Raw genomic sequence first — 27,799 nt, forward strand, 5'->3', positions numbered from 1 at the left:
GGAATTATTCCTATTTATACCCGTGTGAGAGAACTTGTATTCCCCTGTGTCCATGCAATACATTGGTACAATGGTTGCTCTAACACTTAGAAGGGACCAGATCCGGCATTGTGTAAAGGATAAAAGCAGGATCAGGACCTGAGAGGTGACAAAGAACATCGGCTGAGGCAGCAAAGTGTTACCAAAAGTCCTTGTGCCGGTGCTTATGTCAAAACAAGAAACGGGTAGAGGAATGAAGAGCCAAAGTTACCGGGAGACGGCAAAGCTGTAAATTGCTGGAGACCAATGATGTTGATCTTGAGGCTTTTGGGGGCTTGGTGCTCGTTATAAGTAGTAACTTGCTCGTGGGCTGTACACTACATACTGGGCGGGTGCATTCTTGGTATTTCCATGTGTGCCATGTTGAGATGAGGAAGATAGGTCATATTTTAGAAAAAATGTTAACTAGGGAGGATGCTGGGGGTCCTCGCAACCAGCCACCAGGTTCTTAAAGGCGTTAACCCTTTTCTACACTCCTGCATAAAACCGTATAGCAGACATGCCGTTGGACACGAGCTATTTTTCTACCTAGCTACAGGGTGTCTGTCGCGGAGGCACTGGAGCATCGGTGCAAGCAATACTGCATTCCTACTCGCACCCCGTGTGAGGCAGGGCATCCCGGTTACACACAGGAAACTGAGATGCAAAGAGACTAAAGGCCACGTGGTTAAAGGTATTTAGGCACCTGCTGGGGAGCCTCTCTGCATCTTTAGGTACCTAAATACCTTAGGAATCTGGTCCTAAGTGGCTTGCCCACAGGTTCACACAGGATGTCTGTGGCAGAGACAGGGCACTGAATCCAATTCTCCAGCTCTTTAACCGCTAAATTACCCTTCCTCCCTGTAGCCTTTGCTATGTCTCTAGTGCACTGATCTGAGCCCAAGCCCCCCTTTCTGTGCACACATAAATCAGTCTGACAGGTCAGCGAGCACTCAGCACCCAGGTCCTCAGACCCTGCTGGGGGGTGGGTCATCAGAGCCCGAGTCCCACTGCGACTTGGGTCCCTGCCCTATCATTGTGCAGTGTGGACGCCTTAGCGCGGCTGTAAGTCCCAGGTCCAGCAATTGTAAACCCAGGTTTAAAATGCAATGTGAACTCTCAAGCGCGGGCTTGGAATTACCTGGATTCACAATGCAGTGTAAACATAGGGTCATTCCTCAGCTTTGGGGTCATTGTTTTAGCCCTCAGCAGGACTCTAGTCTCATATGACACTAGGGTTGTATCGTCGCTGGTAGCTACTGGATTGGCAGTCTAGTCAACAGTCAAACTTTAGACTCAAACATTTCCTGTACACTTGTGCAAATCCCTTAGAACTTTGTGTAAACAACTAATAAAACTGAAGCAGTTTACATGATTGGCTCACACTCACATAACATTTTTATTATAAACATCTTGAAAGTACCTGTGATTATGGCACCCAGGTGCTGATAGACATCTGGGGTGGGGTTTTCAAAAGCCCCTTAAGTGACTTAGGAGCACAAGTCCCATTGCAGGTCAATAAGGCTTGTGCTTCTAAATCACTTAAGCTGTTTTGAAAATCATATCTGTAAAGTGTAATACAGTTAATGTATCAGGTATTTCGGGCGTGGAAGGGTTAAAATGCTGTGTGGTGTTTCATACACGATGCTATGTGTGATATGACATCAGAGAAACGTAGCTACCTTGCTTTGCGCTTCTATAGCAGTTTCATCCCTGAAAATTACAGTGCTTAACAATCCAGGGTCAGTATCTTCACCTGCATTTTACAGCTGGGGAAAATGAGTTAGAGAGAAGGGAGGGGACTCACCCAGTGCGCCAGAGGCAGAGGCCTGTCTAGAGCCCAGGAGTCCTGACCACCAGTCTTAGGGTGACCAGACAGCAAATGTGAAAAATCGGGACGGGGGGGTAATAGGAGCCTATATAAGAAAAAGACCCAAAAATCGGGACTGTCCCTATAAAATCGGGACATCTGGTCATCCTAAGCAGTCTCCTGCTCCAAGCGCATATGTACGCTGTATCCAGACCCGCAGATGCGTCTATGGGGAGAATGTTTTTCCCTCTGTGGAAATTCTGCTGCGTTTGCAGCCTCTGGCTCCTCAGAGGACTTTAACCCCAGGGCTCTGTCTGCCTCTCGGCCCCTCGTGGGTTCTGTTCTAATCCAGCTCATACGTTTCTCTCGCGCTGCAGTACGGTATGTGCTAGCGGGGAGGTTTACGAAGCAGCTGCTGTGCTGGGCTGAGTTCCACACACAGATGCGTCTCCACGCATCCCCCTAATCTTCTAAACATGCCCCTGTGTGACTCTAGCCTGGCTCCAGGATTCCTTCCTTTTCCCAGATCCCCCCAGTGCCACAGTCAGGGCAGAGAGTAGATTCTAGGCGCCTGCCATGAACCTCAGCCTCGGGATGTTTCATGCTTTGCTGGGCGCCGCCAGCATGCAGGGCGCTGCACAAACGGGCAGCCCCTTCTCCAGGGACTTGAGGATCTAGCGCAGGGACAGACCCACTGGACCACAACCAGCATAAATAGGCAAAGCCCTGATCCCTCATTGCCCTAGCTAGGGGGGCCACTGGGCGCAGGAGCTGTGAGGTGGGGTGGGGAACGGCCAGAGATTATCTGCCCTCTGCTGGTCCTCTACCCCTGGCAAAGCCCCATAGAAGCCTTGAAGCAAGGGCACAATTCAGGGCTGGCCGAGCCAGCCCAGGGAACCTGCAGACCCTGCAGAGGAGAGCTGGCATCTCTGTTTACAAGTGCCTGCTGTTCCTCATCAAACTGAAGTTGCTTTTTTGCGACCTTGGGACTTCCCAGAAACGCACTCGACCGTAGAAAAGGGTTCTTAAACCGGAGCCAAGGAATCAAGCCAATTGGATTACATCCCTCAGCAGGTTTATTACCGTGGCAGCTACAGGATTTGTTCCAGCCGGAGCTAATGGCTGGGCTTGGGCGTCTCCCTCCTGAGTCTGAGCCGGCGGCTGTTCATTTTCACCTGCATCCATGCGGCATGAGGCGCTATCTGAATAAGCCTGGCACCTACCAGGATACAATCGCCAGAGGTATCGATCCTCATGCAGCAGGGCACAAAGCGACGGCTAGTTACAGGGGTCAGGAAGGAACGTGCCCTCCTGGGACAGTATTGCAGAGCTCAGTGTGCTGCATGTGGGTGGAAGGAAAACTGCACCTTCCTCTGACTCATCCAGCTTTAGTCACCATCTGAGGCAAGTTACTGGACCAGCTGGGCCCACTGGTCTGCCTGGCTGTGGCAGATCAGGTGTGATGCAGGGCTAGATGGGCAGCAGGGAACAGGGGATAGCAGACTGGATGGAGCCAGTGGGCTCACCCAGCACTCCAGATTAGGGGGATGATGCTGGGCCAGATGGACTTCTGGACTGATAGTCCCTTTGATTTCTCTCATTCACCCCTTAGTCCTGTGCCACGTGAAGCAGTATGGCCTTGTGTAGCAGAGTTCTCCCCCTTGACAAAGGCTCAGGACCACACAGCGCCCTCGTTACGACCCAGTGTCTGAACGTCCCAGCCAGCTGGATGTCCCAGATACCAAGGGGGTGAGCTGTAGCAGGGAAGGGCCAGCAGTTCATCATGCTGGGGAGGTCCAGCTGCAGAACTGGTTTATCCAGAAGCAGGGAGGCGTATGGGCTGCGGGGTAGGGGGAAGAGGTGATCAGCTCCAGTAGGCTGTGTGAAGCAGTGTCCTACCTGTACTGCATATACCGCTCATGTGCTATGCAAAAATCTCCAAGCACACTCAGGCTGGTACTTTGCTGGTGGTTCCAGGGGGAATCCACTCCTGTGCAGAGGGGTCTAAGCCCCACCTAAATATTGGAGGCAAAACCCATTGCTCTGCCTTGGGGAGGTTTTATGATAAATTAGTTTAAATCCATAGAATTTGTTGCCTACTAAAGGATCCCAAGTTTAGCAGACTGATTGTGATTGGGAATCATGTCCTCTTTTTCCCAAATGCAGCCACCTTTGGAGTAGAAGGTCACAGCTGTTTGTAACAGCTCACAGCAACACGATATAACAGGTGCAGTCAGAACACAAAGGAGAATTTTGCACCCCGTTGAATCTCTGGGGTGGAATGTAGGTCAGCAGAACCCAGTTACCCTAGACTGGAATTTTGCCAGGATACTGAGGTGAACACCTGGATTCCAGTACAAGATACAACAGGATTTAATCACTACAAGGGCCTCAGATTTGCATCACATCCATGTGATGGGGACAACGGGGAAAATGTTCACAAGCGCCAGAATGATTTAGGATTGAAGGCCCCTGGACTTTCAGTGCCGAAGGCCATGCCTTCCTCGCTTACTGGAGAGTCACCCTGTGCCTGCGTGCGAAGAGTGCCATTTTCCAGATCGCCAGCACGCTTTCTCCCACAGGATCAGCACAAGCACAAACCCAGTATAATACTGCTTAGCTTGGACCTCAGCGGCAAGCATAATAAATAGTTGTAAAATCAGCTGGTTCCCAAGCCCTTGTGCTGAGCCTGTGTATGGGGCTAAATCGTATCCACTGTGTGCTGATTCCCCCCTCTCTGGGCAGGTTCCATTTGGGCCCTATGTTGATACAATTAATAACTTGGCACCTGTCTCATCTTTAGGCACCAAAGTACCTTTAAAATCTGACCCTCAATCCTTACTGGACAGGGTCCATTCCCGGCGGGTGCAGAAATCCTAGCCAGGATTTACTGATGATCTTGCCAGGGAAAAACTTTTCTCCCAGGACGCCTAGGAGCCAGGCATGGGGAGGGCACCTGCTACCTGTGAGCTTGCTGCAAAGTCAGGGGCAGATCCCTCTTCCCACTGGGAAGGGGCTCTGGATGCAGGCTAGCAACTGGAATGGGATCGCTGGACCCAGTCCAGCACCGGCGACTGACGCTGCTTGGAGGGCATTAGATGAATGGGGGACTCCTGCCACCAGCTGAGTGGTTCCACCTCTCGGTGGTTTCCAGGCCCCCAGCCCCTACGGAGGGAGCACCGCACCCCATTTCCTGTAGGTTGCCTAGGGATCAAGGTGGGGCCCTGCAGCTATTCCTAGTGCACCCTGCTCTGACATGGTGGCTCCTTTGAAACCAGACAGCAAAGGGGGAGATCGGTCACTCCCTCCCTTCACACCTCCCGTCCCATTCCCTCCCCAACACTCCTGTTCTGTCCAAGGCAAGTCAAAGGCCTGGGATTTGCCACCCACTGCCCATTACACTCCCCTGCCCCCTCCCCCTGGGCAGCGGGAGCAAATGCCTGGCGTGGTTGGGTGGGTTGTGGTCCCACGCCCAGTGCCTCGGTGGTGCCTGGCAGTGCCCGTTGCGCAATCCGCCTGGCGATCGCTGCTTTGTTTTGCAGTTTGTCTGGGGTGGGTGGATGTTTTCGAGCGGGATATAAAAGGCAGGAAGCCGTGAGGGTGAATCACAGCTCAGGGCCCGCCTTAAAGGAACCCTGCCCCATTCCCTTCGGGCCAGGGTGGCTTGAGTCAGAGCAGTGCGGGGGAGGGAAGGAAACAGCAAGAAGTTGCCAAGCTGAGAATCCAGGTGCCCCCTTCCCCTGCCCACATCTGATGCTCCCTCCTCCTTCCGGCCCAGACCCCCTGCTGGATGGACCAACATTGCTGTGGCTGGAGATGTTGGTGTCGGGAGGGCTCTGACCGGCGGGCAGGGAGCTAACATTGCAGGGGGGGTGCCAGGGTGGCAGGGGAAGTGTCCTTTGCCGCTCCCCCACCCCCCCGCCATGCCCATGGAGCCGCAGACGCCTCAACTTTAATACTTCAGTGATTTTAATGACGTTCTCCCAGGCCCATAAAACCTGTTTGTGTAGTGACACTGGGCGGAGGGGGGGCTGTTTATCTCCCCAAAACTGCGTCAGCTGCAGCCGCAGCCAGAATTAGTTGGGCTTGTTGTGCCTTCCCTTCCGTGCCCCCGGCAACGGGGTGTGAGCAGAGCTAGCTTGTAGACAGCATCCCCCCAGCGCAGTGCGAGAAGGGTTAACTCAGGGACCAGAGGCCGGCTTATGTGTGGCCACCCCCCGCCCTTGGAGTCCCCTACTATCCCCATTGGAGATTATCCTGCCCTGGAGAGACAACGGGGCTGACTGTGGTGGTGCAGGCCCCCAGACTCATAGCAGGCCTGGGCTGCTGCATGACAGCATCCGGCTACCACTCACCGGAGCAGGGATCCAAACTGGTGACGGGCTCTGTGACCCACAGCCAGCCCCCGGGAGCCATTCGGTCCCCATGGAGAGCTAGAGGGCAAGTCTGGTCTGGCAGGCAGGACACTGGCTTGAGCACTGGGGTCGATTCTCAGCTCTGTTACAGACTCCCGGGACAAGTCACTTGGCCACTTTGTTTCTCAGTACCCCACCTGTACTCCGGGGATAAAGCCTTCCCCTGCGGCACAGGGTGCTGTGATGAAAGGCCGCACAAAACCCACCAAACACCCTATTCTCTCTCCTGTCATCTCTCTGAGTGGGGCAGGCTAGCTCCTGCTGAACACGCCTCCCTTGTCTTTACTCCCTTGGCACCACACTCTGGCTTCACCTTCCCTGGGAGCCAGGAGAGGTCACGTAGGTAATTAGCAACCGAAGATGCCAGCGATCCTGTTTCCTCCGGATCGATCCCTCCAGCGCAGGGCCCTGCGAATTATTTCAAGCATCCCCGGGTCGGTCGGCAGTGCTGAGACACCAGGGAGTGCTGTGGGCGGGAGAGGGAGTCCCCTCTCGCTGGGGGCACAGCCTGCAAACAGGGGTCCCAGGGTGTGAGGGAAGGAAGAGGAGGCGGCTGAGCTGATAGGAGCAGTGGTGTCATGGAAGCCTGGAACGAGTCGTGTCCTGCTCTCAGCTGGGTGGTCATGAATCCTGTGAAGTCAGGGGAGTAACAGAGATCAGAATCTGGCCCCGGAGCCCACAGGACTGGCCTCATTATCCAACCCACCCAGTGTCTGTTTCACACTCCTGCTCACCGGGGCCGGGCCTAGTGGAGAATCCGGCTGCCCCAGCTTGTCTGACTCCATCACAACTTCTCCAGCTCAACCCCGCGTCTCACCACAGTGCCCGGACCCAGACGGAAGGAGACCAACTAGATGGAGCATGTTGTGTATTTGGTTGCCCCCAAGGATATAACAGACCAGCTAACTGGTTGCCTCTGCGTCTGTGGGTCAGCTTGGCAGAGGCGCCCGGTCCGGAGCTGGTAGGCTGGGCCATGCCCACCCCAGTAGCAGTTACTCCACAGCAGAGTGTGTTGGCAATGCCTGCCCTGACCTCCGCAGCCAACACAAACCTCTGGGCAAGGTGGAAAGGGACCCAGTACAGAGGAAACACGAATGCTGCCTCCGACCTGGCTCTAGATCCCACCAGCCTCTAGCCAGGCCGCCTGTAAACAAGCGCATGGAGGAGGTCTGCAGTGGGAAGGGCGGGGTTGTGTTGTGTCACCTGCCCACACGCTGACTCATCCCTTCGTTGTGGATCAAGGGAAAACCATGGGCCAAGGGAGCTGCCAAGGGCAGGCTTGGGAGCCGGTGCCCCGTGGAGGCCAGCTGCCGGATTGTGGCCAAAGGGGCCAGATGCCAGCACCCCCTGCCTCTGATTCTGGCTTTGCAGTTCTTCCTTCTGACGCCCGGCACATTGGGGTGTAGCCAGATGGGCTCTAGCTCGTGCCAGCAGTGTAGCTGCTCTTGCCGAAACGCAGACAACTGGAGAGCTGAGCCTGGTGCAGCCTGCAGGGTGAGTCAGTGATTGACACCCAGCATGGGCTGCCAGACTGGGAGATTGGCACCTGTAAAAATCTGGTCCAGGCTGCCAGAGAAAGCAGGCACGGAGCAGGCGAGACGGAAGGGTAACCGCTCACGCTCAGAGGGGACACTGGTCAGTTTCTGGAGGTGCCAGGGAGCATGATACCCATCCACAGCAAATGTTTCTTTAGGCTAAACCAAATTTGGTGCTGATGGGCTGAGATGGCAGCAACTCCACGTGCAACCAGCCGAGTGACACGTGCGTGAGACTGGTGCACGCTTAGTGCGAGTGCACGGAGTCCATGTGCAATTAGCCGACTGACTTGTGCAATCGGGATAACTGTGCTCAGAAGACCTGCCTGATTGCTTAAAATTCCTGGCCAAGGCTCCGGGTGCACCCACCGAGCCTGCCGGGACAGCACTGAAGGCAGTGGAAGGTTCCTGAACAAGCCAGCTTGCCCATGTGGTTCAGCAGGGCCTCTTACCACTGGACTTCTCCAGCCCTTGCCTGCTAGACCCAGTCCCACTATCTTGGTTCAACACAGGCCTCTGCCCAAGCCGGCCTCCTCTGGGACCATCAGGCGCCAGCTTCTACCCGAGTCATCTGACCCAGTTCAATAAGGGGGCTGTTGGATGTGGCCCGGGGCTGTGGTGATAGCAGGGGAGAGGTTGCACCCCTTCGCACCGCAGGGATGAGCTAACAGGAATCCAGCCCCAGTTCAGGGCACACTCCAGGGCCGGGAGGGGTTCTGGCAGGTTTGGGTACTTCGTGCTTTGCCGCAGATGGGGCAGGAGATCCAGCAGCAGCGCGGGGTGTGGGTGAAGGTACATCCAGCCCTCTTCTGTGCGGAGCAGGGGTGCTCCCCTCCCCAAACGGCCGTGGTGCCTCTGGCCCAGCGGGACCCAGGCTGTGGCTGAGTCTGGCGCGCGGCATGGCGGGCGGGGAAGGCGCAGTGGTTGGAAGGAAGTCACAGAGGCAGGAGTAACCATCCCAGTCTCCTCTCTTCTCTCTGCAGATAATGCCATGGACCTGGCAGCGCTGCGGAACGACCTGCCCACCACCTTGGACAACCTGTACCAGGGCCACCTGGAGCAGGACCGACCCCGGAGCCTGCCCAATGGCCATGCCTTCCCCACCGGCGAGCAGGACAAGGCTGGGCTGCTGGCCGGCGGCGACATGAAGCGGTCACAGCCACTGGTCATCCAAGTCAACAGGTTGGGAGCAGGGCATTGTGGGAAACTCCATCTTTCCCTCAACAACAGGGTCCCATGATTTTCCCAGCAGTGTGTCTGGCCTGCCCACTCGGGTGGGGCGGAGAGCGAGTGTCTCGGTCCCCTTGTGGAGCTGTGATTCCCTCACCACCATTAGCCCCCAAGCCACATGGTCCTGGAAGGTTGATCATGTTAAAGCACAAGACTGGGAGTCAGGACTCCTGGGCTCTAGTCCCAACTCTGCCACTGACTGGCTGTGTGACCTTGGGTGAGTCTCTTCCCCTCTTCATACCTCAGTTTCCTCCTCTGCAAAATGGAGGCTTGTGCCACAACCCTCCCCCACGGGGAGGTAGGGGAGCATCAGCTAGTGGAGGGATCCAGCAGGAGGAGACAGGGGTGCAGCCTGCAAGGAGGGTGTGCTTGTTACAAGGCAACCAAATCACTCCACATGAACAGAAAAGAAACCAGAATCTCCCAGCCCCCGGGCTTGGGCCTCGCCCCTGGCACTGGCCCCCGACCGTCCCATACACCTTTACTTCCCAAGAAGTCAATGTACAGCCCTTGTGTGGCATTAACCCCCTACTCACTGGGATCCGGTAGTGCTGCAGCCCCTGGGATGGGGAAATGGACGTTTGTGGAGGCACCTTCCCCGCCTTTGAGCCTGGATGAACAGCACTAGGGAGAGCCAAGGGGTTTAGGGTTAATTATTAACTTGCCCGCCCGCCTCTAGTGCTCGGAGTCCCTTTAAGAGCAGAGTGAAATCACCACGCTGCTGCCTGGGGTGCAGGGCCGGCTCTAGCGTTTTTGACGCCCCAAGCAGCAAAAAAAAAAGCCGCGATCACTATCGGCGGCAGCTCTACCGCCGCTTTATTCTACAGCGGCAATTCGACAGCAGGTCCTTCGCTCTGAGAGGGAGTGATGGCCCTGCTGCTGAATTGCCGCCGCCCCAGGCACCTGCTTGCTACGCTGGTGCCTGGAGCCAGTCCTGCTGGGGTGGGGGGTAGCTTTTGTTGGCACAGCCGTCAATCCCTGGGGAGGGGCGTTTGCCTTCAGGCTCTGGCTACTTTGGGCCCGATCCTCCGCCCTTTGTGCTGTTGTTTGCATCGGAAGGTTGTGTGACTCATGTGATCTCAGGGTGGCTCACGTGTCTCTTACATGGGGGTCTGTGTGGCTCCCATGGGTTTTCTTTACCCTCTAACTGGGCCAAACACCGTGCTGCGCCGGGCAGGGCCGTGGCAGGCTGGGCGTGGAGAGCCAGGCCCCTGCACCGCCCGCGCCCTCACCCCAAACCTCTCCTTTGTGGCAGGAAGCTGAAGGAGGAGGAGCCGCGAGCCTCGTCGCTGCCGTCCATCCCCAACCCCTTCCCCGAGCTCTGCAGCCCCTCCAAGTCGCCCATCCTCAGCAGCCCCTCGGCAGGGCAAGGCCCGCAGCATGAAAGCGGCCCCCACGTAAGTGCACCTGCTCAGAGGTTGGGAGGGCACGGCAGCTCCTGGACGGGTTTGCTGCGTTGGCCACAGCGGTGGTTGGACACATGGGGAATGATTGGGCCTGCGTGCCAGGACACCTGGGTTCTCTCCCTAGTTCTGGCAGGGGGCGGAGTCTAGTGGTTGGGGCAGTGGGGTTGGGTGTCAGGACTCCTGGGTCCTATTCCCAGCTCTGCCGCTGACCTGCTGTTTGACCCTAGGTGGGTCATTTCCCCCGTCTTGTTACTCAAGTACTAATGGTGCTAGTGCCCCGTTGAACTCCCGAGCTGGGTCAGTCTGGGATGTGCAGGGCAGCTGGGCATGACGGGGCTTGACGAGGCAGGCGGTTGGTTTCCATAGGGATGGTCGGCATGGATCCTGGTGTGTTTTGACCCGCAAGCTTGTAATTATAGGTGGGACAGTTTCCAGGCACCCTTGGAAACTTTCCAGCACTTCCCACCTGACACCTCCCCAGGCAATCACCTGCCTCCTAGCTGGGTCCAGCACAACCGCTTAACCCCTGGTGTGCCGAACAATGCACCCTGAAAACACCAGGCGCCCCAACACGGTGTGGCCCGCCCAGTGTCCCCGCCCCTGCTGGAAACCTGGATCAGTGCTCCCTTGTGCAGAGACTTTGATGGGCTGGTACTGGGGGCGGGGAAAAGGACTGGCAGCCCCACGTGGGAGATGGGTCCTGTAACATTGTGGCACGGGATAATGAAATTCACTGAAGCCACTCAACCAGGAGCAGTGAGGGCTGGGAAATAACCCCGAGAGAGAGACTGGATGGTTACTATTATTTAACCTCTGTGTCACTGTAGTGGTTAGCGATCAGGGCCCCACCGGGCTGAGTGCTGTATAAACCATCCCTGCCCCAAAGATCCCCCAGTCAAGCCAGGTGGATGAGACGGGTTGGAGCAGCCCAGGAGAGCCAGGGAACATCTGGGAAATGCAGCAGATTCTCGGCGGGAGCAGATGAGCTGAACCACAAGGGAGGGAAGTGGCTGCTCTTTCTAGGCTCAATTCCCTTTCCCTGGCAAATCTGCTTGGCTTTGCTCTCTGATCCCCGGAACTTGTTCTTCTCAAGATCTGGACCAATCGTGGTCACTGAAGATTTCACAGCACCTTTCGCGAGAAGCCAGGGGATTAACTCCTGGCTTTCTGGCCAAATCCCAATTTGGAAAGTTCCATTCCCCCTTGCTAAACTCCCCCTACAGATCAGTACCTTTCTTCACTCCCTGCCCTAAAGTATTAGGCAGTGTTACTAAGGCCTTGCTCAAAGTGCTGACATGTTCCACCCCAGAAGTGGCTGCATTTCAGCAGGTTGGGACAGCGGACTCTATTTCTTCTATGTGAACAAAGTGCTTTGGGATCCTTTTGGATGAGAAGCCCTGTGTTCCTTCAAGTTCGGAGGGACAACTGGACATAGCACAGGGACTCTGTGGGTTTTGATGCTGGCAGCTACCCTGGGTGGGGTGGGGAGAGTGGGATTATGTGACTGCCCCTGGAAGAGTCACTGGACGTCTCTTGGAGGTCTGTGTGTCTCGACGTGCTCAGATCTCGCAGCCAATTTACTGACTCGCCGGCAAGGAATAAGATTACAATTAAGGGCTTTGGAGAATAATAACTATAAAGGTTCCCTTGCCTTTCATCTGGGGCGTGGGTGCTGCTGGGTGAGCAGGAGGGGGCACTGGGGTGCTCTAATCCCCGGGGGATTTGATCACAGTCAGGAGGAGCAGTGGTGGGGCGAGGAGCAGACGGCCAGTGGGAGGGGATCGCATAGCCACGGACGGGTCACTTTCCCACAGGGTCACCCTGGTGCTGGCCCCGTCCCTTCCCATTGCCCCCAGGGGTGTTGTCTCCTCTAGGGGGCATCTCACCTGCCCACAGTGCAGGTCGCAGGCGTCAGGGTGGTTCTGGGGAGCCCTTGGGTAGGGGATGGCACAGCCCCCTCCCCTGGAAACTCAACGAGCCTTAAATCAACCCACAGCTGCCTCAAGACCCGAATCTTCCCTGGGACGGTGATGGGGTCCGGCAGCATCCCAGCGCCACGGGGCCGGGGTTTGGGGCTTGGGTGCGGCCCTTCGCTCCCAGGGCTGGGTTAGAGGGTGGGAGCTGGTGTCCCTCCGACACACACTGGGAGGTCCTGCTGAGAGGCCAATGCAGCCATCCCGACAGGCTGTGGAGGCCACAAGCCAGTGTGACGGAGACCTGCAGCATGAGGTGACAGTCTCCTCCCACCATCAGCCGCTCAGAGGCCTCAGTACAATCCCAGCCGGGCAGCGCCCTCCCCCCAAGCTGAGTCCTACCACACAGGGGCCTTGCTGGCCTGACTGTAAATCGATCCCCTTTTGGCAGCACCCGTCCCCCCCCCGTATTTCATCCCCCTCCCCCAGCTCCAATAGCCCTGGGAGACCAGTCAGGGCCATTCCCAGGAAGCCCACGTCACTGTTACCATTGCAACCCTCTGCCAAGGACAAGCTGCCCCTGGGCTGTGAGCTCGGGGGCAGATGGTTCCCAAGGCCTCTCCGGCAGAGGGGACGAGCAAGCAGGACCCTTGTTCCCTGGGGTCGGCAGCCTCGGAGCAGCCAGAGCCCAAGAAGCCAAGTGCCTTTGGTTTTGATTTGGCCTGGCTGCTGGATGAGGAACCTCTGGAAATTCAGCACTTCCTGGAGGGAAGCAGATGAGCCATCATCGGAGGGAAGGAAGGGGAGGCGGGCATGGGATGTTCATGGGTTTTCTACCCCTTGCTTCTCTCTGGGCCAGAAAGCTCCAGTGGTGCCGGGTGGGTAATGCCCATGGCAGGCCGCGCAGGGGCCGTCGGGGGGCACAGAGCAAAGGGTCCGTGGCAGACATAGCCAAAACACGTCCTGGAGACAGCAGGGATCAGCGCCTGGACTGGTTCATGCCAGGCAACGGCCGCTGGATAGAGATAAAAGGAGCCACCCAGCAGGTGTCACGCGGGGCCAGCCCAGGAACTGCTTTATTGCAGCCCTAACGGCCGTCTGCCCCCTCCATGCGCAGACGCTCAGGGCGTGGCTGGCGTCTGCAAGGAGCAACTCAGGTGGCTGGTAGAGAGCAGCCAACCATAGAAAGAGTCTCCTCCCCGCCCCCCGCCCCTAGCAGGTAGAACCAGCTGGGGAGAGAGGAGAAAGGTACTGAAGGAAACCTGAACCCTCCCTGCAAAGGTCACAAACTTCATGGCACGTGGGAAGGGTGAGCCTGTGGCTTCAGGACAGTGGCTGGCAGCCTCCCAAGCCACCCATGGCCTGGGCTGCCTCCTGCCCCTCCCCGCTGGGGTCTGGGTGTTCAGAGCAGGGCAGCTCCCTGTCGCCCTGCCCCCTTGCATGGTCATTTGCACCAGTGCAGAGTTGGGCGCACTCCCATGAGAGCTTTGCACTGGCGTTACTGACGACACAAGGCCCAGGGCAGCAGGGTTGGGCCCAACGGAAAAGCTGACGGGTTAGTCGGGCTCATCCAGAAGTCAACGGAACCCATATGGGTCCCTCGGCCCCGATTCCTAAATCAATTCAAGCAGATTCTAAAAGGGTTACTGCGTAGAGAGACGAGGGATGTTAACAATCCTAATCCTTTGCCCACGGGGAGATCTCAGACATTTACACAGTCCCCCAGCCAGGCAGGGAAGGGATTGAATCTGAATTGCTCCACCTGCCGCTGACATTCAGCCACCTCTGGGGTGGGATGCAGCAGGTGGTGAACAGCAACACCACAGAACGGGGCAGGAAGTGAAAGCGAATCCTATCGCCAGCTGCAACTGTAGGGCAGGATTTGAAGGAGGCGAGAGCAGTTTGTCTAGAATACCAGTGTTAACACCTCATCAGAGTATTTTTTAAGGGGGGAAAATGTGAGAAAACTGGAGAGGCAGCATGATCTAAGGGGCGGGATACCAGCCTGGGAGTTAAGTAGCCTGCGTGCTGTTCCCTTAGCTGCTTTGTGACCTGTGCCTCAGTTTCCCCTCCCACTCTTTCTTAGTTCTCTTGCAGTGGTGCCCAGGGGCCCCAGTCACAGAGCAAGGTCCAATGGTGCTAGGTGCAGTACAAACGCAGAACGAAAAGACGGTCCCTGCCCCGAAGAGCTTACAGGGTGACAAGCTCTTTGGGGAGCGCCTGTCTCTCCCCCGGTGTCTGCGCAGGCTGGGCAAGTATCTGTGCAGTGTATCTGTGTACCTGTGCCGTGCCCAGAGAACAGGCACAATGGGCCGGCTCTGCAAAGGGCGTTGTTAGATGTATGGCCCAGTTCAGCAGGTGCGTAGCCCCCTCTGGTGGGTTAACTGGGGACTAGCAGGGAGGATTTGGTTTCAGCCTAGCCCCAGGGGCTGCTGCACTTTGATTTCGTTGTAAATTCCTTGTGGGCAGGGTCCGGCCATGCTGCTGCTTCCTGCCAGGATCCCCTGGAGACGGACGGTCTAACAGGGATGGGAATGGGAGGCTGGACGTCCGGGTTCAACTCCTGGCTCTCTCCCAGGCTTGCTTGCGTGACCGTGGCCACCTCACTTTGCCTCCATTTCCCTGCTAGGGGCAATGCTCCAGCTCCCTCTGGGGGCGGCTGTTTGGGTTCAGTGATGGGGGACACCCCTTCCCCCCCGCTCCCGGGAGACAGCCCTGGGAAAGGCTTGTTGACAATGAGCTTGTTACGTTCATAAAAGCTCCCCCCCCCCCGACCCCTAGCTGACTCACGACACACCTCAATTTGCGACCAAGTACTGTAATGAGCATGGACATTACAACGGAGCCAGGAATAGAACCCAGGAGTCCTGTACCCCTAGTACCTGCTCTAGCCCCTAGAAACGCTCCCTCTGTGGCAGTGACACAAAAGGAGGTTAAGGCTACCTGGCAACCGGGTCGCTGGGCAACCCACATCCCTGGCACCACTTCCCCAGGCGCTGGGAGCAGAGGGACTCCGAAGCTACCTGCTCACTGACTGAGGGAGCCTGAGAGCCAGGGGGCGCTCACAGCCAGAGCGGGGAGTTGCTGGGGGGTTTCATAGCTGAACTGAGGCCAGTGAACTGCAAGAGGGATTTGGGCTCCCGGGGGTCAAACCTCCCTGTGCCAAAGGGTCAGCACCTGAAAACTGCTCTATAACCCGGCCTCACGGGAGGGAGACAGAGACAGCTGGTGTCGGGGAGCTCTGGCTTGGATGGGGGAGGGTCCAAACCGTGCAGGGATCAATCCTGGGGCCTTTTGCTCCAAAAGCACAGCCCGCTAGCCCTTGAATTAAAGAAGCAGCGCCGTTAGTTGGCTGCAGTAGAAGGTTCTTATCCTCTGCATGGAGCGGTTACAGCCAGCCAGCCTGGAGCACTTCATTCCACCCTGAAACCGCCGCTGAGATATTAACTCTCCTGCTTAGGTCTTACTCCGATCTCTTAGCTATTAGAGACCAAGATGAGACCCACCATGGGGCGTGGCAGATTACCCCACTGCTCCTGCAGGGTTCTAACACCTTCCTCAGAATCGTCTGGTGCTGGGCCCTGTCAGGACACTGGGCTAGATGGATTCTGGGGCTGATCCTGGCTGGCAGTTCCTGTATGATCCCACAGTGCAAACACCCCAAAACTGGTCTTGGGGGACAATTGCTCTGGCCAGCAGGGGAGCAGGCGCGGAGACAGGCTTGTTTGCTGTCGCCCTGCTACCCTGCACACATCACTGCCTCCCCTTGGGAGGGTGATAAACCTCAGCCCAGCTTGGGTTTGTCCTTGGGGCTGGCTATCTGGCTGTCCACACCCCGCCCTGTTCTCCACCACAGAGAGCATTGACCCAGCCCCTCGTGCATTCAGAACTGAGACGTGAGGAAGGGAGGGAGCCCAGGGAGTGTCCAGACTGAGGGGGCAGGGCTGTGGGAGAGGAGAATGAACCTGGCCTGGCCTCTGCCCCACAGGTGGTAAAGGTCTTCAGCGAAGATGGCACCTGCCGCTCACTGGAGGTCACGGCAGGCGCCACGGCCCGCCACGTCTGCGAGATGCTGGTGCAAAAGACTCATGCCCTCCACGACGACAGCTGGTCCTTGGTGGAGCGCCATCAGCACTTGGCTCTAGGTGAGGAGGCACGTACACCCCCAGGGGAGCCTTGCACGGCTGGCGTTGTGCACATGGCCACCAGTGTGTGTATGCAACTAGAAGCTTGGGGGGAGACGTGTACAGCTGGTTCTGGGCACGTGTGTCCAGTAATGCCCAAATGCAAACACAGCTTTTGGGGAGGTTCATGCTGCCAGGTCTGTGCGTGCAACTGCAGGCTTGGCTGAGATCAGCCGAGGGACTATTAGCCCCCAAAGCACAAGCTCCTACCACTTGTGCTAACAGAGCAACTTGCTGAGCCGGGGCAGTGACGAGCTGCTGTAGTCTCTGAGGCTGGCCGCTAGAAGGAGACAGGCTGACCCAAGCTAAGCCAGCGTGCTGTGGTGCATGATGGTTGGCAGGGCTCTTCCCAGACCCTGTGGCTTTCTCCTCCACAGAGCGGTGCCTGGAAGACCATGAGTCGGTGGTGGAGGTCCAGGCCACCTGGCCCATTGGGGGAGACAGCAGATTTGTCTTCCGGAAGAACTTTGCCAAGTACGAGCTGTTTAAAAGCTCACCGGTAAGTGCCTGCTGACCTTGCTACTGGGCGACCCAGCCCAGCATGACCTGGGGGGGGGGGCGATCGGCCTTATATGTCTTGGACTCCAGTGGGCAGGACCCAGGCAGCATCCCAGGCACAGAACAGCCCTGCCTGGATAGAAGCCAATCCCAGACACACACTGACCTGACCAGAGGGGACCTGGTGGGGCTCAGAGGAAGAATCCCCGAAGCTGCTGGGAGATCTGGCTGCCTTCCCTTCTCCTGAACCCCCAGGGTCCCGGAGCTGCCCAGCTGGGAATGAGCTTTGAATATGCTAAAGCAACTGGACTAAGCATCTACCCCTTACTGCCAGGAGATTAATTCCAGCACCACCCGGCATTAATTGGACAGCTGCCCAGGGCACCAGGAGGTCATCCTTACACAAGCTCACTGGTCCTGATCCCAGGGGAGCCAGTCCTGGTCCCCGGCCAGACGCGGGGGGCTGCTATGGTCCAGAGCCCTTCTGCTGCACTTGTGCTTGCCCCAGAGTCCCTGCTAACCATCTTCTCTCTCTCTGATCCCAGCAGTCCCTGTTCCCCGAGGTGATGGTCTCCAGCTGCTTGGATGCCAACAAGGGCATGTCCCACTCGGAGCTCATCCAGGTATGCACTGCCAGCCTGCCCTCCTGGCACTCATCGCCGGAGCCCAGTTCTGACTCCAGGCCACATGGTTTGAAGCAGGAAAGTGACCCTGGGGACTGTCCATAAGCACCGCCCACAGGTAGCTTCGCCCTATAAACAGGCATAGCACGAGCCTGCAATGGGGTGGGGAGAAAGCGAATGCACCTGGGATAAACCTGCCCTGCAGCCTGTTAGTCAGAGAGCTTAATGCTTGAGCTGGAGGCCTGATAGCCTCAACCTTTGGGGCCAGTTCAGTGTCATCTCTTCCTTCCCACGCTCTCCCCGACCCCTCCTCTCCTGCAGAACTTCCTCAATTCCGGCAGCTGCCCAGAGATCCAGGGCTTCCTGCACCTGAAGGAGGTGGGGCGCAAGGTCTGGAAGAGGTTTTACTTCTCCCTCCGCCGCTCAGGGCTTTACTACTCCACAAAGGGCACATCTAAGGTGAGACTGAGCCCACCTGGGCAGATTTGACCCTCCCCTTCCAACAGGTCGCCCCAGCACCACTAGGGGGCACCGCAGGAGGGGTGGGGCTGAAGACATCCTATGACCGATGGGTTTCCTGTAGAAATGGCTAGTTCTTAGTTACTTTGGATGGAGTGATCTGAATTGTGCCCTCTATGAGTCACAAGTGGGGCTTGAATCCTGGATAGTTAGCTCAAAGCACAGGACGTACCTCCCTTGGACTAAAGGAATAGCTCCCTTAGCTGGTAGCAGTAGTAGGCTCTTATCCCAGTATGAAGTGCTACATGCCCTATTGATGCTACACATACCGTCACCCATGTGCATGTTGTGTAGGGCTCTGTCCCCCTCTAGTGGTGGCTGGGCCACACACGCATATTGATGAGCCTGCTGCAGCCCTTGCTAAGGGAGCGGGAGCTTTTCGCTCAGGCACCAGAGGCCCCTCTAATTCAATCCAAAGGTTCCTGCTTCAGTTCCCCTGCTGAGAACCTGCCCAGCAGACTTCCGTTACAGAATGAGCATGCACTGAACTATTAAAGCAGAAGTGATTTTTAAAACCCTTCCTTGACCTTTGATGCCATTTAAATCTGCCCTTCATTCCCTCGAGCTAGTTATGATCAGTGTTTATTATGGGTATTCCACAGGCCTGGTCAGAATGGGGGCCCCGTTTTGCTAGGTGCTGTACAAATGCGTGGGGAGACCCAAAGAGCTTAGAGACCGATCGGTTTCCCTACCTCTGGCCAGTCAGTTTCCCTTCCCGGTGTTCATGCTCTAGGGCCACGGTGGCTCCTGGGTTTGAGTCCCCTGTGCCATGGGCTTGGGTCACTGCGGCGTCTGGAGTCTGGTCTCTCTGGCCCTTCAGGGTGCTGGACGGGAAGTGTCCTGGTCCCTGGTCCCCCTGCCCCATGACTGCCTCCCCTAATACAGCACATGCTCTTCCTTCCTCTCCTCCCCCCCAGGACCCACGGCACCTACAGTATTTTGCTGACCTCAACGAGTCCAATGTCTACTTCATCACACAAGGGAAAAAGCACTACGGCACGCCCACCGAGTTCAGCTTCTGCATCAAGGTGAGGGAGGTCAAGGGATTTCAAGGCGGTATAGCTGCCACCTGGCACCCTAGAGGCCTCAGCGGTGGGTGAAGCAACCCCTGCCCAAACAGGGCCAAATCCATCCCTGCTGTAAACCCAGCAGAAGTGAAGAGGGTTACACCAGGGGCCCAGTGTGCAAAGTCCTTTTGGTCGCTCTTGAGGTGGAAGGGACTGGAGAAACACCAGCGGCAACCATTAAGGCCGTGTGGTTAGCACAAAGGAGGGCTGGGTGTCAGGACTCCTGGGTTCGCTTGCCAGATTTGATTGGAGTGTAGAGCAGAGGGAACCCAGGACTCCTGGGCTCTGTTCCCAGCAATCAAAGGAGATTGGAGTCTAGTGGTTGGAGGGGCGGGGAGACTGGAACTCAGGACTCCTGGGTTCTTTTCCCAGCTCTCCCAGAGACTTATTGGGGCTAGTCCGTGCCTCACTCCCCTCCTCCCCTAAAACAGGGCTAACAACTTCGGGGGCTTGGTTAGCGCCCGGGGAGCTCTGTGCCGTCCTCTTCCGGCTGGCGCTGGAGACGGCCCCTTGCGGTTACCGTTGTTGCTCTGCTCTGCAGCCCTACAAGGTGCGCAGCGGCATGAAGGGCCTCAAGCTATTCTGCAGTGAGGACGAGCAGAGCCGCACCTGCTGGATGGCCGCCTTCCGCCTCTTTAAGGTAAGAGCCTCCCGCCGGCCCCTGCACCTTGCTGCCAGCCCACTGGCAGGCTAGAGCAGACAGCGACACCTGCTGGCGGAAGCCGGGACTGCACTTCGGTTCTGTTTCCTGGGGGAGCTCAGCACCTCTTGGGCTGGTGAGGTTAGTGCTGCTTCTTAGCACCCCCTCTCTTGGCTCTGATGCTGCCGATGCTAACGACGGCTGCTTCCTTCCCAGTATGGCGTGCAGCTCTACAGGAACTACCAGCAGTCCCAGGCCAGACGCAGCCACCAGTCTTGGATCAGCACCACGCCCCTGGTAAGCGCCTCGCCTGAGCCGTCTGGAGAAGCTTCCTTTGCAGCGCCTCCACGGGACACCTTCCTCATTTTCCCCTGGCTGGCTCAGCGGGTTGCGTTGGCTCAGTGGATTCCAAATTGCAGTGTACTGGGGTGGCCCCATTCCCTCATTCTCCCTACATGCTCACCGAAAGGGTAGAGCCCGGGTTGGAAAGGATCTGGACAGGCGGCAGCTGTTCACTGCCCTCGTTGCTCCAGGCCGATGTTTTCCTGTGTCGACACCTCTGGATCTCCTGTTAGTACAGCAGAAGATGCTGTTTCTTCCTCCTGCTGCTGAGGGTGTGGTGAATGCCTTTAGCCTAGAGAGCTGGTTGAAAAATGAGGATTTTTCCTTGGAAAGGGGTGGCAGTGCATCATGGGAGGCCCTGGTGAGGGTGCATCCTGGGAGATGTAGTCCAGCTGAGGACCCTGGCCCATAGAGAAGAATGGCAACACGGGCCAACTGAACTACAGCTCCCATGAGGCACCGTAGCAGCCTTTCCAAATCAAACCTTTTTGGGCTTGGAGGAGTTTGTTTTTCAGAAATTTCACATTTTGTGAAAAATGTGTTTCATCAAAATCCCAATTTCCCATCAAAAAAACAGTTTCAATGGGAAATTTTCGACTAGCCCTTCCCTGGGCTCCTCCACCTCTCCCAGGGCGTGGGAGCGGTGCCAGCCAAGCTGCCCAGCAAGGCCTGGTGCTGTTGTTCAAACAGAACTAAAGGCGAGATGGCCTCAGACAGTGCCCTCTAGAGGAGGAGCCGGTCAGCACTGGGTGCCCAAGGGAGGACAAGGAGACTGGTGTCTGACCAGATGTAGCCCTTTTGGGGGTTACATATCAGGTTCTGTCTGCACTGCTCACCTGACAATATCTCCCTGAGGGCGACCTCTCTGGAGGGCATCTATCGGACCCGGTCACTGGAGAGCGTCAGTCCAAAGTGACATTCCCTGCAGGACCTATGCAGATGATGGGGCAGTTAGTTGAGGCAGAGGCTGGGTGGTACCCAGCGATGTAGCTGGCCAGGAAATGTTTCCTTTAAAATACCCAGGGATCCATGGACCGTGGCGGGATTTTATCATGCCCATAATGGAGCTTTGATTTTTAAGTCCATTTCATGCTGGGGAAAGGTGCCCAATGAAGAGCCCTGTTCATGCCCTGAACTGCTACAGCTCAACACTGAGAGGCCCCCAGACCCCTCGCTGACGGGACTCAGGACTGACACAATGGGACCCTCTCAAAGCTGCTTACAGGGCCCTAAACTGTAGAGCTGCAGGCGGTGTCCCTGTCCGACCGCTCCCGTCTTCCAGTACAGGGTCCCCCTTCCCCACCCCCCTTGCTGCGTCTCTCCTCAGCTGCTGTTTCATCCCACAGAGGAGCATGTCTGACAACACCTTGGTGGCCATGGATTTCTCGGGGTGCACAGGCCGGGTGATTGAGAACCCCAACGAGGCGCTGACGGTGGCCCTGGAAGAGGCTCAGTCGTGGAGGGTGAGTCCATGCTTCCATGAGGAGCTAGAAGTCGGAGGCCGGGCAGGGAAGCAGGCTGTGGCTGGAGGCGGTGTTCAGGCCAGGCATCTTCATCAAGCTGTCCAAGCAGCTTCCAGCGGGTGGCTTATCTGCACAGAGAGCTGCACTGGGTTAGCTTAAACAATTAAACTGTGATATGGGCTGGTGGATGCAGTGTTGCTGTAGACGTGTTGATCCCAGGATAGTAGAGAGACAAGGTGGGTGAGGTGTTATCTTTTGTTGGACCAACTTCTGTTGGTGAGAGAGACGAGCTTCCAAGCTCCACAGAGCTCCTCCTCCGGTCTGGGAAAGGTGAGATCGTCTCAGCCCAGCTCCATCAGCGTCCAGTGGGATGCTCTGGTGAGTGTATGGTGGCACAGTGCCATTGCACCAGATTGGAACGAGGCTACGGTAGCCCTCACATCGCAGCATCCCCCTGCTGCAGCCTGTGCTCTCGCCCTCTCTGGGTCTGTCCTATCCTTGCTCCCAGGTCATTCCCATCATTCGCCGCGACGCTCATTTCTGGTTTGATTTTCCATGAAAGTAGCATTGCACTAAGGTCTAATAACAACACCCCATAGTAATGCCCTGCTCCTTGCTTTCCACGCCGCAGAAGAAGACGAGTCACCGCTACAGCCTGCCAACTCCCTGCCAGGGCTCCCCGCTCAGCACAGGTGAGTGGAGACCCCTCTATCCAGCTCCGGTAGGCTGAGGGTCACACAGGGAGAGGTCCTTCCCAAAGGAATTCTGGGCTTGATGATGTAATGGTCTCAAGTTGCAGTGGGGGAGGTTTAGGTTGGATATTAGGAAAAACTTTTTCACTAGGAGGGTGGTGAAGCACTGGAATGGGTTCCCTAGGGAGGTGGTGGAATCTCCTTCCTTAGCGGTTTTTAAGGCCTGGCTTGACAAAGCCCTGACTGGGATGATTTAGTTGGGAATTGGTCCTGCTTTGAGCAGGGGGTTGGACTAGATGACCTCCTGAGATCCCTTCCAACCCTGATATTCTATGATTCTATGAAGGGGAGCCAGAACCAGACGCTGAAGGGATACAATGAGCCCAATTCCTCTGAATCTCCTCACACCCAGCACACCAAGTGGGTGGGAAACACTAGCAGACCAGGGTGGTTGTGTCTTACACACACCCTGCACTGATGCAGACGGAGACACAAAGTGGAGGGGAACTTGGATTGGGGCTTGTTCCAAAAGTGAATTTTGAGATTAAAAAAAAAACAAAAAAGATTTTATAGAATCTAAAATGCCACCCTGGATATTCTTCTAACTTTGGTTATAAGGAAATCTGGAGACTGAATTGAAACCTTCCCCAGTATCTGATCTACATGGTGGATAAGGGCCTACTACTGCTGTCAGCCAAAGAATGGTCTTGTAGCTAAGGTGCTCAATGGAGACTCATGTTCAATTCCTGGCTCTGCCACAGACTGCCTGAGTGACCTTGGGCAAGTCATTTGATTTCTCCATGACTCAGTTTCCCCTCCTATCCTTTGTCTGTCTTGTCTATTTAGCCCGGGAGCCCTTTGGGACAGGGACTGTCTCTCTCTGTGTGTCTGTGTAGCACCCAGCACAACGGGGGCCTGATCTCAATTGGGGCCAGTGCTACTTTAATTTATTATTTATGTTAAGATAGCACCTAGGAGGTGCAGTCACAGACCAGGACCCCATGGTGCTAGGCACTGTACAGAGACAGAACAAAGAGACAGTCCCTGCCCCAAAGAGTTTGCCTTTTTTTCTCTTTCTTGCTCTCTCCAATGCCCCTTCAGTTTTGCAAACCCCGATATACCAACTTTCTTTGTGAAAGGGTTTGTAAGAGTCAGATCAAAAAAGCTTTTCTTCCTCCATTTTCTTTTCTTTTCTCTTCTCAGCCATCCATCGAACGCAGCCGTGGTTTCACGGGCGGATCTCAAGGGAAGACACACAGCGATTGATAATCCAGCAGGGATTAGTGGATGGGTACGGAAAGGCTTTGAACACTGATTATATGGCTTCTATTAACTCGGAGTAGGCATTAACTCAAGGGACTCCCTGCTGCAGGATGTCAGTGAGGCCAAATGCTTAGCAATGTTCCAAAGACACTTGGACAGCGATTTAATCCCCAGTCTCACAATATTTTCCTTAAAGTTTCCTTAAAGACATTTTCCTTAAAACCCAGGCTTCTGGAGACATGTAATGACATGAAAATCTCAGCTTTTTTTTTTTAAAGTGAGTTTCTAGCCATTGTGGTTGCAGAGAAAATGTGATCCCTACTACAGGCTCAAAACGAAGAAGGCAAATAAGAAACCCCCAATTTTTTTAAATCATTATTTTTAAGATAAATCTCATGCTTTTTGGGGCCTGACTTGAGTTTTTGAATAATTGAGGTTGGCAGCACTGCTTTTGTGGATAAGATGAGCACCAGCAGCGAAGCTAGAGAGGATAAAATAATAAAGCTTTTGATCTTCATGCTTCAGGGCACCCGTCAGTTCTGGGGTCAGGAGGGAATGTCCCTCCTTGAGACAGGGCTGTGCAATTAGGCAGGATTTTATGCCTTCAAGTTATCCAGCACAGGCCACTGTCTGGGACAAGTTCATTGCCAGCTCTCACTGCAAAGGGTTACAGTACCCCTTGGTCATGGCATGAGTTTAGCTGCTTTCAACAGCATTCCATGTGCGGCTGTGTTGTTTTCAGCTGAACTGACTGAAAAGCTCAGATGCTGCTCTGGGCTCCCCCTGGTGGACAGAAGAGGTTGAGTGGGCAGCAGCAGCATGTTGGTAACAGCCTCCTCTCTTGTTTTGATTTTTTAGGGTGTTTTTGGTGCGGGAAAGCCAGCGGAACCCCAAGGGGTACGTCCTGTCCTTGTGCCACCTACAGAAAGTCAAGCACTATCTCATCCTGCCAGTAAGTGCCCCTCCCCAGCCCCAGCTGCCACGGACTGTGCCCTCCCAGCAATATGGGTGGGGGTGCTTTATGAACTTGCTCAAGGAGCAAACCCATGGGGAGGAGGTTCACATATAGGAATGGTATGGAGCTCCCAGCTACTCCAGCCCGGGCCTTTCCCAGCAGGGGGTGCTGTAGGGAGCTGTAGCGATAAGAGTGTTGGCTGTGGGGGGAGCTCCTGTATGCTCCAGCCCTGGCCTCTCCCAGCAGGGGGCGCTGTGGGGAGTGGGGCAGGAGCACTGCCTCGGTGGGGCGCTCACAGCTACTCCAGCCCCAGCCTCTCCCAGCAGGAGGCGCTGTGGGGAGTGGGGCAGGAGCGCTGGCTATGGGGAGCTCCCAGCCTCTCCCTGTGTGAGTCCCTGAAGAGAGACCTATAATAAGACAACTCTAACCTTGGGAACGCTCCCATTCCAGTCCCTCCAATGTCGCCTCCTGCCAGGAGAGGTCCCTGTAGCAATAGCGTAATAAGTTCGTAGGGAGCTGTTCCCAGCCTGCGCTGTCCAAGCATAGGCCAGGAGAGCTAAGCACACACCTTCCCACCCCATTTCTCTGCAGAGCGAGGAAGAGGGGCAGCTTTACTTTACCATGGACGATGGCCAGACGCGCTTTGCGGATCTCATCCAGCTGGTGGAGTTTCACCAAATCAACCGGGGCATTCTGCCCTGCAAGCTCAGACATTACTGCACCTGTGTCGCCTTGTGACAGGCCCCCGGTGGGCGGCAGGGCTCTGCGACGGGCCACGGCCAACGGGCCACCAGCAGGACTAGGATCAACTCAAACTTCTGCCCCTCGCCCCACTTCGGCCAGGACAGCGGCGGCCGCGGGGGACGGACCTGGCTCGTGCTCCACCCACTGCTGGGGTGTCAGTCACCACTCAGCCCCGTCAAGTGAGCACCGGCCGGGTGAGAGGCCGGGATGGCACCCCCAGCGCCCAAGGAGCCTGAAGGACCGAAAATCACCGTTCCAAAGGGAGTCCTTGCCCTTGTGCTTCCACCAGCTCACAGCCTCGGCTCACTGCTGCCCCTCCCCCTGTACCCCCGCTCCCATCTCTCTCTGCCCCATATTCCTCTGTCCTGTAACCCTCCATGCCTGTATTCCCCTTCTCACCTGTATCCCTGCGCCCCCAGCTCTGCCCCAATATGCTCTACCTGTTTTGATCCTAGTGTTTCTCCTCCCTCCCCACCAGCTACTCAGTGTTAATGGTCGTATTCTCAGTGCCCTTGGGAAGCCAAGCCGGGAGCTTGGGGATGGTCCCGTTTGGTATGTCCCAGCACTCTCCCTGCACCCTGGATGCTCTGTTCTGCGTCCTCCTCCCTGGGCCCCTGCAGCCTCTTGGCTGGGTTCGGCGCTCCTCATCCTTTGGGAAGATCTACCCACTCGTGCACTTTCTCCCCTGGGTTCCCACCTCTCTGGCCAGTGACCGCTAGGAGCCGAGCCCGGGGGGTGGCTTTCCTCTTCCGGTTTCCACTTCTTTCCGTCAGACCAGTGCCAGAGTGGCTCCTTCTAACCTAGACCACTGGCCTCCCTGGGGGTCGGAGTTCGGACCCTTCTGTGCACGGACTGAGGCCCACCTTTCTGCTCCCCATAGCAGCAACCTGCCTGAGGGCAGTCACCATTCCCCGGCCCTGGAGAACTGTACGTCGGTGGCAGTGGACCCTGATAAGTAGTGCAGATCCCACGCACGTGCCCCCTGTGTGGGAGTGGCCACGTGTCCCTTTCTGAGCTGGCGGGTGAAGCCGGCAGGCCCGGTCACAGCAAGAAACAGTACCCAGCTGTATTGGTGCTGGCTGGGGTTAGCCACGGATTATCAGCCCGCATGGAGAGGCCCGGGTTGGGGAGAGGGGGGGACATCAATATTGATAGTAGATAACGTTCCGCCAACACGACTGGCCTTGCTCCCAATCCTCCAGGAGGAAGTCCCTCCTTGGGAACGAGGCGGAGGGGCTGGCCGGGAGCTAGGGTGACTCATACAGAGATTCCTCTGCCATTTGCCTAGGGCCATGGGAATCAAGGTGCAGTTGGGTCCTCTCAGGCTGAGCCAGAGGTGGGGAAAGGGAGTCCAGGGTCATGCTTCGAGCTGGGCCTTGTTCAGATGCTGGGGGCTGGTCCCAAGCCCTGCTCTGGACATGGCAGGGGAGGAGAAAAGGGGACTTCGGTGGCAGGTGTCAAGGGCGAGAGCAGACAAGTGAAAAAGCCACAATAAGGAAAGACCTGGGCTTTTCCCTGTCCCTTCCTGTCAGCCCAAAGGAGCTTCCGCTCTCTGCAGTGTAGTCTGCCAGGACCCGTTGATGGGGCTGTGCACAGGTCTGGAAAATCGGGGGCGGGAGGGGAGTATGTTTCTATCTCCGACTGCCTAGATGCCGACTGTCCTTCCAAACCCATCTCTGTGCGCTGCACCGTGCTGCAAGCACTGAACTCAACACGCCAGAGACCCCCAAAGCCAGGACTGCCTGGGGTGCTACCAACCCCCAGAGCACCAAAGAGCCCTATGGGGGAGACAGATGTGACCCACTCGGTGCGGAGCTCTGTCCCCTTCAGTGGTGCCTAGGCCACATACAAAGCCTGCTGTCGGCAGGGCTAACAGGTGGGGGGTTTCAGCTCAGGCAGTAGTGACAGGTATTAAGATCCCCAGATTCACCTCCTGCTGCTGCTAACCCAGCCAGGGGTGCGGTGTTGCCATGTTAGAAGGATCCCGGGTTTTGCTAAGAGGACAGATCTATCTCTGTTGTAAATACCTGAGAGGCCAGTTGAACTGTGATGTGTTTTATACAAGTGGTAATAAATGTTATTTTTTCATATCCTTGCTTTTATTTTGTACAAAAAAGAGAAAAATAACGCAAATTAGCACCAAGCCCTGTAAGAAGACAGATTTATCTCTATTTATATCTACTCCAAAATCTTCTCACTACAAATAAATCTCGTCTACTTCACACCTGGCTAATCTGCTTTCCTTACGGCGATAGGGTGGGGAGATGGGTCGGGGGAGTTTGGGATCCAGCCCCCTTCCCGCATTGGCGCTGACTTCTGATCTGCATGCAGCGTCAAACTCCGTGGGAAATTTCACGTAGGCCACAGCCAGGGAAGGGTTAAGCTGAAGGAGGGCGGGGCCTGGAGGTGCGCTCAGGAGCCAGGACTCCTGGGTTCTATGCTTGGCTCTCGGGATGACCTTGGGCAAAGTCACCCCCAGATA

At 56.3% G+C, this 27,799-nt stretch overlaps 1 protein-coding gene across 4 annotated transcripts in view; it reads left to right on the forward strand.

Moving 5' to 3' along the window:
- The window catches only part of GRB7 (growth factor receptor bound protein 7), a 48,264-nt gene extending 20,725 nt beyond the window's left edge, over window positions 1–27,539 (forward strand). For all 4 annotated transcript variants that reach the window (XM_034755807.1, XM_034755809.1, XM_034755808.1 and 1 more), the window contains 14 exons: window positions 8,762–8,960; window positions 10,264–10,405; window positions 16,316–16,472; window positions 16,889–17,010; window positions 17,555–17,632; window positions 17,954–18,091; window positions 19,069–19,179; window positions 19,760–19,858; window positions 20,075–20,155; window positions 21,547–21,663; window positions 22,295–22,355; window positions 23,559–23,646; window positions 24,477–24,570; window positions 25,165–27,539. In XM_034755807.1, the coding sequence (XP_034611698.1) occupies window positions 8,762–8,960; window positions 10,264–10,405; window positions 16,316–16,472; window positions 16,889–17,010; window positions 17,555–17,632; window positions 17,954–18,091; window positions 19,069–19,179; window positions 19,760–19,858; window positions 20,075–20,155; window positions 21,547–21,663; window positions 22,295–22,355; window positions 23,559–23,646; window positions 24,477–24,570; window positions 25,165–25,311 (1,634 nt within the window). In that variant the 3' untranslated portion in view covers window positions 25,312–27,539. The remainder of the gene's footprint in view (window positions 1–8,761; window positions 8,961–10,263; window positions 10,406–16,315; window positions 16,473–16,888; window positions 17,011–17,554; window positions 17,633–17,953; window positions 18,092–19,068; window positions 19,180–19,759; window positions 19,859–20,074; window positions 20,156–21,546; window positions 21,664–22,294; window positions 22,356–23,558; window positions 23,647–24,476; window positions 24,571–25,164) is intronic.
- The last annotated feature ends 260 nt before the right edge of the window (window positions 27,540–27,799 follow it).

Source organism: Trachemys scripta, chromosome 23 (assembly GCF_013100865.1).
Source record: "Trachemys scripta elegans isolate TJP31775 chromosome 23, CAS_Tse_1.0, whole genome shotgun sequence".
In the NCBI taxonomy this organism is placed as follows: Eukaryota; Metazoa; Chordata; order Testudines; family Emydidae; genus Trachemys; species Trachemys scripta.